The 11,486-nt window shown below is 41.3% G+C and overlaps 1 protein-coding gene across 2 annotated transcripts in view; it reads right to left on the bottom strand.

The window, feature by feature from the left end:
- Positions 1 to 7,640: 7,640 nt before the first annotated feature.
- The window catches only part of ZFP90 (ZFP90 zinc finger protein), a 36,712-nt gene continuing 32,866 nt past the window's right edge, over positions 7,641 to 11,486 (bottom strand). For both annotated transcript variants that reach the window (XM_042968750.1, XM_007090348.3), the window contains exon 5: positions 7,641 to 10,308. In XM_042968750.1, coding sequence (XP_042824684.1) covers positions 8,660 to 10,308 — 1,649 coding nt within the window. In that variant the 3' untranslated portion in view covers positions 7,641 to 8,659. The remainder of the gene's footprint in view (positions 10,309 to 11,486) is intronic.

Raw genomic sequence — 11,486 nt, 5'->3', positions numbered from 1 at the left:
TACAGTGTAACAAAAACCCCGTTAATTATAATTAATACTTATCTGTTCATAGTGCAATAAAATACCATGTATACTTCAGGTCCAAATTCTTGGTTCCTTTATCCACTGTGTCCAAAAACTGTTCAAAGGAGTGTTTTTCCAAAATAACAAGGTTTTTACTGAAATGTATTATCAAAAATCAGTTTTCTCCTCCCACCAACTCCTGCAAATAATCACTTGGGTTCTGGATCTACAGGAAGTTCTCTGCTCCCCTGCCCTTCCCCCCCTTCTTTTTAACTGGTCCCTAAAGAGGCATTTACAGGGAGTGGAAATGACTTTGCTTGATCTTGACAGTGCCAAGAACCTTTTTTCATTCTTAGGGTTGGATCAGTTTTTCACCCTTGAGAAAAGGAATGTCTATTTTCCTTCTCCTAAATCCTCCCAAATGTTTGATGTACAGGTCAAACAGGCTCATACCCTGAGGGGAACCAAGCTTTGCGGGAGGAGGGACCGGATAAAAGCAAGGAGGCAGACTTTAAAAGAGTTTGAACATTCAGAGTTGCACATACGACATATGCAACATCCTTTAACACATGTTAGTATTTTGCCATGTTTGCTTTTAAAAAAGAGAAATGATGCTTTAAGCTTTATTGTATTCCTTCCTACCCTCTCCCCTGTAGCCCCAGAGGAAACTACCATTCTGAAGCTGATATTTTAATACTTCCCTACTTTTACTTGGTATGTTTATTAAAAATAGGTATTTAAAGATTTTTAAGTTATAACACCTCACACTTTACGTATCCCTCAACTTTATTTTCTACACTAGCCTCATTAAGACATGTACATCCAGCACAACCATTTATTACATATTTGAGTATCTCCTGTGCTGAGGACACAGCACCGAATAAGATGCAAACATTGCTGCCCTCGATCACCACGCTGTTTACTTGCCATTTGTGCACTTTTCTTTTTGTTATGCTTCAATAATTTGTCTCCTCTTCCCCCCACCCCCAAATTCCTACTTTCATGGAGTTTACCTTCTAGAGAAAGACGTATAATAAGTAAAATATTTAGATGGTGGTAAGTATTATGGGAAAAAATGAAGCTGAGAAGGGGGATAGGGTGTGCCATGGAGGCGGCAGTCTCTTTTGATAGGGTAGTCAAAAAAGGGCTGTTGAGAAAATCTGGAGCAAAGATTTGGAGGAGATCAGGGATAGACTGTGTGACATCTAGGGCAATGGACTCCAGGAAAGGGAACAGCAAACGTACAGGCTCTAAGGTGGAAGCTTGTTGTGTGTGTAAGTTACTGAAGGGGTTCAGTGGGCCCAGAGCAGTGATAAGGAAGTCGTAGTGGGGGGTGCCTGGGTGGCTGTCAGTTAGGTATCCAACTTTGCCTCAGGTCATGATCTCATGGTTCGTGGGTTCGAGCCCCAAGTCGGGCTCTGTGCTGACAGTGCAGAGCCTGGAGCCTGCTTCGGATTGTGGCTTCTTCTCTCTCTGCCCCTCCCCCACTCACGCTGTCTCTCTCAAACATTAAAAAGAAATTTTTTTTTAAAAGGTAGTAGTGGGGCGCCTGGGTGGCTTGGTCGGTTAAGCGTCCAACTTCGGCTCAGGTCATGATCTCACGGTCTGTGAGTTCGAGCCCCGCGTCGGGCTCTGTGCTGACAGCTCAGAGCCTGGAGCCTGTTTCAGATTCTGTGTCTCCCTCTCTCTCTGCCCCTCCCCTGTTCATGCTCTGTCTCTCTCTGTCTCAAAAATAAATAAACGTTAAAAAAAAAAAAAAAAGGTAGTAGTGCGTCAGAAAGATCAAATAGGGAAGCAGGTGGTAGCAATATTATGTACAGGTTTTTAATTTTTATTCAGTGAAACGAAAGCTATTTGAGTACTTGAGGAGATGAATGACATGACCTTAGGTCACTAAACTATCACTCTAGCTGCTAAACTGTAAACAAAGGGGGGCAAGGATGGAAGCAGAGAAACCAATTCGGCCTTTACAAATATCTGGGCCAGAGATGATGATGGTGACTTGGGTTAGGGTGGCAGAGGGAACAAGAAATGGTCATCTGCAGGGGCGCCTGGGTGGCTCAGTCAGCTGGGCGTCCGACTTTAGCTCAGGTCATGATCTCACAACTCGTGAGTTCGAGCCCTGCATCGGGCTGTGCTGACATCTCGGAGCCTGGAACCGGCTTCGGATTCTGTGCCTCCCTCTCTCTCTGCCCCTAACCCACTCACATTCTGTCTCTGTCTCTCTCAAAAGTAAACATTAAAAAAATTTATTTAGAAATGGTCATCCGCATATACCCTGGAAGTTAGCATACAGGACTTACTGAGGCTTGGATGTGGGGTGCAAAAGAAAAGAATCAAGAACAGTTCCCCAGTTTGGGGACTGAGCAACCAGAAAAATGGGGTTCTTTCTCCAGAAGGAAAGACTGAGGGAAGAACATGATTATGATAGGGCTGGGAGGAGGAGATCATGAGTTAGTTCATGGACACATTAAATTCAAGATGTGTTAGGCATCCAAGTAGGGATGTCACATACGCAGCCGATCATACAAGTATGGAATCCTGTGCTAGAGATACAAACTTTAAAGTTGCCAACAAGTAGATATTTAAAGCCATGAGACACAGTGAAAGGCACAATGAGTGTGACTGTAGAAAAAGAATCCTAAAGATTGAGCCCTAGAAGAATTCCCATGTTTAAAGAAAGAAATTTAAAAAAACTGGAAGTAGCTGTCAGTAAAATATAAGGGGAAGTGTGATAACCCAGAAGCAAGCAAAAGAAATGTGTCAAGGGTGAGGAAGAGATGAACTGTAACAAATAATGCCGAAAGATCAAGCAAAAGGACTGACAAAAAAAACCCAGTGCATTTAGCTACATGGAGTCCCTCAGTGCCCTTTAGCAAGAGCAGAAACAAAGACCTGACTGGGAGGGTTGCAAGAAAGAATGGAAGGAGAGGAAGTGGAGACCATGCGCATTGGAATATTCCTATTAAGTGAAGAAATGGAGTGGCAGGTGGAGGGGGATGCAGTGCGTATATTTACAAATATATATTTAAGATGAGAAAAACCACACATTACTATGTTAATGGGAAAGATTCAGTAGACAAGGGGGAAAAAAGATACAGAAAAGAGGACACCTGTAGGAGCGATGTCCTAGTTTAAGGACAGGATCTAATACAAGAGAAGTTGGCGGTAAAGAGAACCAAGCATCACCCATAGTAACAGGAAGAGCAGGAAGAACACAGACAAGATGCACATAAGTGACAGTAGTTATCTTCTAAATGCTTTTATTTCTCACTTAACTAGGACACAAGGTCTCCAGCTGAGTGAGGACTGGGTAGAAATGCTGGAGGCTGAGAAGAGAAAAACTATAAAATTACAGTTCAGGAGACTGGGACCTTAGGAGACTGGGACAAATGACTGGATTAGGGAAACAAAAGTTTGAGGTTTGCAGTCAGGAATTTAAGGTCTGGCTACTCACCATGGCTCTGTTTTTCTGCAGTCTCATCTAGCTCCATGGGGACAGGAGTGATATAAGCAGAACTAGAATTTTTTTTTTTTCTTTTGGCCAGATGCTCTGGTTACTTCACTTAAAACTGTTTTGTATTTAATTATAATATGCCACAACCCATTAACCACTTCACTTACTGATAGACATCTATCATGCGTCCGTATTTTTACTACTGCAAACACTGCTGCAATAAACATCCTTGTGCATCTTTGTGCTCACGCAGGAGTTTCCAGTCCGGGGTACACACCAAGTAGTGGAAATGCTGGGCCATGAGGTATGCTCAGCTGTACTCTTAACTGGATATTGCCAAGTTACTCCCCCAAATCATTATGTTTATCCTCTCACCAGCACTGTGTACATGTTCTCATTACTCCCCCTCCCAGACTTCTAAATTTTTGCCACCCTAATGGGTATGAACTAGTATGATGGCTCAGTCAGTTTTAAGCATCCGACTCTTGATTTCAGGTCATGATCTCACAGTTTGTGAGATCGAGCCCCGTATGGGCTCTGCGCTGACAGCATGGAGCCTGCTTGGGATTCTGTCTCTCCCTTTCTCTCTGCGCACCCCCCCCCCCCCCGCCTCACCAAATAAACTTTAAAAAATATATAGTATCTTATTGTCTTCTTTTGTAAAATTCTGATTTCAAGATTAAACATCTTTTCATTTATAAGCCAGTCTTCTTTGTCTAACAACAGATCTCCATTCCATCGCTCACTTAGTAAAACTACAAAAGTACCTACTATGTGCCTGGCATTGTGATGAGCAGGGGAACAAAAAAGTTACCAAAATAGAAATAGACCCTGCCTTCCCAGAACTCACAATCTAGTGTGAGGTGGAGGTGGGGAGAACACCAAATAATCACAAATACATACCATGGTAACATAAAGCACATTAACAGTAATCTCTGAAAATTTAAAAGAGGGTGACCAATTTAGTTGAAGTAGGGAGGCAAAACCTTCCCTGAAGTGACATTTGCATTTCAACAGCTGAGTAAGAATTAGCTAGTTCAGCAGCTACAAAGAACCAGGCACCATCATCAGCATGGCTAAGAACTGGAAAAGTGTTTTCTATCTTTCCATGCTGGCACAGAGGTGTGCTAGATGCTGTGACAGAAATAATGCCTGCCCTGGGGTCCTTCCCCAGACACACCCAGGGACCAGGAATGGGAGGTTTTCTCCTGGCTCCCTTCTGCAATTTTGGACTATTACTCCTGTGCTATTGTATCCAGTTTATTCCTGTACGAGTCTCACACCATCTGATTATACTAACATATACACACTGACCCAGAAAACTCATTTTTGGATATTTTAAGAAAAATTCTATAAAAAGGAAGGGGTGTTTCAAAAGATAAAAGTATTAAATGTCATTATTATGAAAGCCAATAACAAAGCCAATCCAAATGTGTCCCAACAGTAAGGGATTTAAGGAGATCTTGAGACTGTATAGCAACACAGAAAATATTTACGAAAAATGGTGCTTCATGTACGGGCAAATGTAAATAACAACTTGATATATTAAGGTATGAGGGTTATGGGTGAATTTAGGGGATTTAATTTACTAAAGTAGTCAGGAAATGTACTGCAAAGCCCTTGACCATTTTCTCCCTGTTTGGTCTCCAACCTTACGTATCACCGTATCCCTTCATCCACTCCTCCCAAAACAATACTACGTTACATGCACCTCCTTGAACAGAACATGGCTCTGGGTACATCAGAGTTAGAGGTAAAAGGCCAGACAGTCCTGGGTTCAAAGCCTCAATCGTCCATGGGAAATACTACCTCAAGGGAATTGCTTTACCTCTCTGGTCCCCCCACCCCTGTTAGAAAACAAGGATACGTGTATTAGGTTTCTTTAATGCAAACAACAGATATCTGACAAATTAGCTTAATCAAAAAAGGGTAATCACTGAACTGACAGTAGGGAGTCCACTGAATCCCAGGAAGGGCTTCAGAAATTGAGCCAGGTCCAAAAGGATCTCAGGATTAGAAATGAGAGTACCCGGGCACCCAGCTGGGTCAGTCAGTTAAGTGTCTAACTCTTGGTTTGGGCTCTGGTCAGGATCTCATGGTTTGTGACATCTGCGCTGATAGCGTGGAGCCTGCTTGGGATTCTCTCTCCCCACCTCCCGGCCCCGCCCCTCCTTGGCTCTCTCTCTCTCAAAATAAATAAACTTAAAAAGAAAAAAAAAAAACTTAAGAAAAAAGAAAAGAAATGAGAATACCATCATGTCAGCTGCATCCCCTCCTACAATTGAACTCCTCTCTCTGGTAAGGAATTGGGCTCTAGGCAGTTCTAGAACTTCACCTTTCCAGCCTAGCAACACAAAATAAAAATGGCCCTGTCAAACCTATTTTGAAAATATTCTGGCAAAGGACTCTGGCTCAGCTAGGTAACAGACTTGCCCCTAGAACTATTACTGAGACCCAGGGATATCCTGACTTGTGTTCCTGTGGTCAATACAGCAGAGATCTTACAAGAGAAAGAGGGAGGGAAAAGTTGGGCAAAGACAAGAGCTACCACAAGATCTAGAACAAAGAGTTGTAAGGATTAAATGAAATGATGGTTGGGGCGCCTGGGTGGCTCAGTAGGTTAAGCGTCTGACTTCAGCTCAGGTCATGATCTCACACTCCGTGAGTCTGAGTCCCATGTCGGGCTCTGCGCTGACAGCTCAGAGCCTGGAGCCTGCTTCAGATTCTGTGTCTCCCTCTCTCTCTGCCCCTCCCCTGCTCATGCTCTGTCTCTGTCTTGAAAATAAATAAAAACACTAAAAAAATAAAAAAATAAATGATGGTTATGAAATATTTCACACAATTTCTTTCTAGTAAACATTCAATAAATCGTACCTATTATTAACTCACCTGACTGTGATAAGATTAGCAGTCAATCCCTCCTTCTTGACACACCATGGTTTTAATCTTAGCCATGTTGTGAAAACTGAAAAAGACAAACTGACTCCCATTCAACTAAGAAGGCTATTTATTGAAATAATACAATGATGTTACAAGGATGCATTTCATGTGGGCTAAAAAGTTGGGTGTTCGTAAGTGCATGGTGCCTGGTTGCTGGAACTAGAGAATCCTCTGCTCAATCAACCACGCATACCATGAACATTCTGGGCTCCTTCACTATGAATGAAGATGTGCTGATACTCAGACACTGGTTGATCTAGGCCAAGCTCCACACACAAACCAGTGGTTTTCTTTGAGTCTTCTGGAACCAAGTCTTTATAAACTTTCATAAAGGTAGGATAGCACTCAACTGGTTGCAATTTATGTCATTCTTGCAAACAGTCCTCTATGAGATCCCCAATCGGCAGCAAATAAGCTCCTGATAAGAATGGTAGCCACTCAGTAGTGGAGGGTTTATGTAGAATTACCCGTTGTCAAACTACGTATCAGACAACACGTGGTCTTGGCACTGTGTGTGTGTGTGTGTGTGTGTGTTTAAGTATGGAACATCACAAACAAGGTGTTTTTGAACAGTTAATGTCTTGGAAAAGCAGATTCTCATCTTGTTCCACTTATTGGGCTGGAAACCACACATTTCAGCCCCCACGCACATTTTTCCTGCAAAGAATTATGAAGAATCATTGGGAGCTACCTCATGTGGTCCAGGATGAGACAAGGATGATGGATCCTGCTACTTGGCATGCAAAGAAGGCAGTAAGGAAGGCTTACCATCGCCACTACCCATATAACTCCATCTCATGATTCATCAGAGTGGGAAATTTTTATTATCTTAAAGGGGGAGAGGCTCTTGTGTGAAAGGGGTCCAAGTGCACACTTGCTTCCAAATTTCTCTCCACTGTTGGCACCATGAACAAACAAAGGTTTAGGAAATTCCTTTGGGATAGCCCCTGGGAGGCATGAGAGAACATTAGGGATTGGAGTGGGCTATGGAAGCTTAACTTAGGCTTTACGGACAGAAGAGCAGCACTGAACTAAAAAAAGTAAAGGTCATTACATGGATTCCCTAAACTGATTTAAAGACAAATTTTATGACAATGGGTAATTACATTTATACTTCTCCACAGTAAAATTAATTTGGAGAAAATTTTCCCTGTTAGTCTTGTGTTGTTTTCCCACTGATCCAACATAGGAAGCTTGGAGCAGTGATTTTTCATGGGAGTGTCATAAAAAACACAATAAGAGAATTTAATAGATTTATGAAACTGACATATGTTAGATTAAAGTATAAACATTACACTTGGGAAAAGGCAAAAAGTCACTAGTAGTTGAACTATTCACAGCTTTTGTTAACATTTTGGTATGTAAGCCCCCAACAAGTTGTTTAAAATAGGCCCATGACAAATGTGCATGTATTTTGTTGTCTCTGATGCTTTTATGAATTCCCGAAGTATCCAACTTGAGTGCTCATCAAATGTTTGTGCATCTGATTTATTTCAAAATTTACTTTAAAGCCCTCTGAATTCCAAAATACCTTTTCAGTGGACAGACCACTGAAAGATCCAGGCAAAAGAATCTTTTTTTTTTTTGAAAGGGCAAAAGATCCAGGAGATCTGCATTCTCCACCCAGCTTTGCCATCATAAGCTCTATCACACGGTGCAAACCACTTCACATCTTTGGCTTTTGGTTTCTTCATCTGTACAACGAAGTGGTTGAACCAGTTGATCTCATTCTTTGAATGACGAATTCCTGGGGGTGGAACTGGTTTCCATGGTGAATTTAACTTAAAAGCTGCAGATGAATGCAGTTGTCAAGCAATTTTATAAGTTTTGGTCATTACTGCAGGAGTTTTATTTATTAAAAAAGGCTGTAAACAGAGTGACAAGTCAAACTGTTCAAAGTTGATGATCTCCTGCACAACTGTATTTAAAAGCTTTATAAAGTCCAATACATAGGCATATCATTTCCAACTGGTTATATATGATGTTTGTAGTTGTTTTTACAAAAGTCTGTAATCAGATTTGAGAATGTAGCTTCTATTTGTTAAAAAACATGGTCTACTAGCATAGAGCTTTCTTCTCACACCACACACATGCACACGCGTGTGTGCGCGCGTGCGCACACACACACACACACACACACACACACACACACACAAATTCATTACATTCTCAAGCTTCCTCTCCATTAAGAATCTTCTGATACTGAATATGAACAATATTTTAGCTAAAATTTTCTGCTATTCCTTAATTTCAGGGTTTCTACAGTTTATTTCGTGTATGAATTCTCTGATGTTTAGTTAGCGCTGAGCTTCTACTGAAGTTTTTCCCGCATTCCTTACAAGCATAGGGTTTTTCTCCAGTATGAATTCTCTGATGATCATGCAGATTGGTTTTCTTTCGAAAGGCTCGCCCACATTCATTACATTCATAGGGTTTTTCTCCAGTATGAGTTCTCTCATGCTGAATTAGGGATGAACTTTGACTGAAGGCTTTCCCACAGTCAATACATTCATAGGGTTTCTCTCCAGTGTGGGTCCTCTCATGTTGAGTAAGTGATGAACGTCGACTAAAGGCTTCTCCACATTCATTACATTCATAGGGTTTTTCTCCAGTATGAATTCTGTGATGTTCTATGAAGCTTGTACTCCTTTTGAAAGCTTTTCCACATACATTACACTGATAGGGTTTCTCTCCAGGATGAGAAACAGGTTGTTGATTAAAGTTCTGCTCACATTCATAGGGGTTCTGTCCGGTATGGATCCTCTGATGATCAGTAAAGTCAGTGATGTGACTGAAGTCTTCCCCACAATCATTACAATGATAGGATTTCACTTCATTGACAGTGCTTTCATCTTGAGTAAGAGATGAGCTGTGCTTGAAATCTACACTGTAGTTATTGCTTTGGTAAGGTTTGCCTCTCTTATGAATCCTCATATGCTTATAAAGGGACGGGCTCTGACCAAAAGCCCTCCCACATATGCTACATTCAAAAGGTTTCTCTCCTGTATGAGTCCTTTCATGCTGGACAAGAGAAGAACATCTACTAAAGGCTTTCCCACACTCCTTACATTGGAAGGGTTTCTCTCCACTATGTGTCACCTCATGTTGAGTGAGGGATGTGCCATGCCTAAAAGATCTCCCACATAAATTGCATCGATAGGGTTTCTCTCCAGTGTGAATTCTCTGGTGTTGAACAAGGGAGGAGCTGCGCTGGAAGGCTTTCCCACAGAGACTACACTGATAAGGTTTCTCTCCGGTATGAGCGTTCTCATGCTGGCCAAGCGATGAGCTATGCCTGAAGGCCTTCCCACACACATTACATTCGAAGGGCTTCTCCCCAGTGTGAATTCTCTGATGCTCAGTAAGTTGTGTCTTCCAGAGGAAGGTTTTTCCACAGTCAGTACATTCATGGTGTTTCTTTCCAGGATAAATTCCCTGATCTGTACCATTGGGGCAAGCTCCCTCTCCTTTATGAGTTTTCTCGTGTTTAGTAAGTGATGATCTATGAATAAAGGCTTTTCTACATTTATCACATTTATAAGGTTTCTTTTTTGCAAGGATATTACTCTGATTAATTATATCTGAATTCTGTCCCAAATTGCTTCCAAGTGTATCACACTCACTAGGCCTTGAAGGAACATTCAGTTGTGTAACCAGAACTGTATTCAATCTGGGGTTTTCACCAAATTTATTTTGCTGAAAATTTTCCTCTGGTGTGATTGTTTTCTTCTGGGTGGATGCATCTGGCCCCAGATATCTTTTCCAGTTTTCCTGGTGTCTTTCTAACTGGCTACTAACATCCCAAGTGTTTTCGAATGTGGCACGTGAAAGGCCATCTGCACTACGGGATCCTTCAGATACACTCTGCTGCAGATGTGATGATTTGCCTTCAGGCCTGGTCTTCCAGTCTGAAAGAAATCCAAAGTGCAAAAGTCCCCTATTCCCTCCTATTGAAACAAACTGCTACAGTAGGAATAGGGAAATGAAAGAGATAAAAACTATTCATGATTCCGTCTTGAAATTAATCCAGGAGTTTGGAGAGAAGAGCCAAAATGAAGGAAAGGAAGAGTAAAGAGAAGCGACAGTGCAGGTTGCAGAGCCAGAGTGCATGGCAAGTGTAGAATGAGGAAGCCCACCTAGGAGGGCTGGTTACGAAGTAAGGGAATAAGTGAACATGAGAATGTTGGGCACAGATACTACTGGAATAAAATCATGGTATGTCTTGCAAGATCCTATCTGCTCTCCATGCTTCTTGTCCATTCTACAAATTATCCCCAAATCTGTCTTCCTAATACAGCCATTTCACAGTTTCTTTAAAAGTTACCTCTGAGGCTCCAAATCTTTAAATCCTGCTGAGAAGATCTGCAGCCACTGATGTAACTGAAATCATTCTTTGATATACTTGGAGATCAATGGCTATACTTCACAAGCTGAAATAAAATAATATTTCTGGAGGCAAATCATCCTTGCCTTTACCATTAGGGCTGTGGTTTTTAGTCTGAGTTCTGGTTCCATACTATTCACCTCTCTTGACCAAAAAGGATTTTACTCTGCCTAATAAGTTGATCTCTAAACCCCTGTTTAACCTCAGAATACTAGTAGCAGATAATTAATTAGTTTCTAGGTTCTAAGAATGGTAACTTTTAAAAACTAAGGGGAAGAAGGGTTCTGGAATGATGGAAATGTTCCATATCAAAATGAATTTGGATTAGATGGGTGAATGCATTTGTCAAAGTCAACTGGATGGTACTTAGAAGAGGTGTGTATCTTATTGTATGTACATTTTTCTTAACAAAAAAACATAAATACTGAATTCTGGTTAATGATACATATGAAGTATGCAGAAGTGAAATGTACTCGTGCCGGCAACGTAGTTGGAAATGCATCAAAAAGACAGACTGATAGACAGGTGAAGAATATGTAATAAAGCAAATATAATAAAATGTTAACAACTATAGAATCTTGGTGGTAGGTATACAGTGTTCACTGTATTAATTTTTTTTAACTTTCCACACGTTTGAAAATATTCACAGTAAAATGTTAGGAGGGAAAAAAACCAACAAGAGACCCTAACCCCCCAAATTCC

This window comes from Panthera tigris, chromosome E2 (assembly GCF_018350195.1).
Source record: "Panthera tigris isolate Pti1 chromosome E2, P.tigris_Pti1_mat1.1, whole genome shotgun sequence".
Lineage (NCBI taxonomy): Eukaryota > Metazoa > Chordata > Mammalia > Carnivora > Felidae > Panthera > Panthera tigris.
The sequence above is the reverse complement of the archived record's forward strand: the minus strand, read 5'-3'. Positions and strand labels throughout refer to the sequence as shown.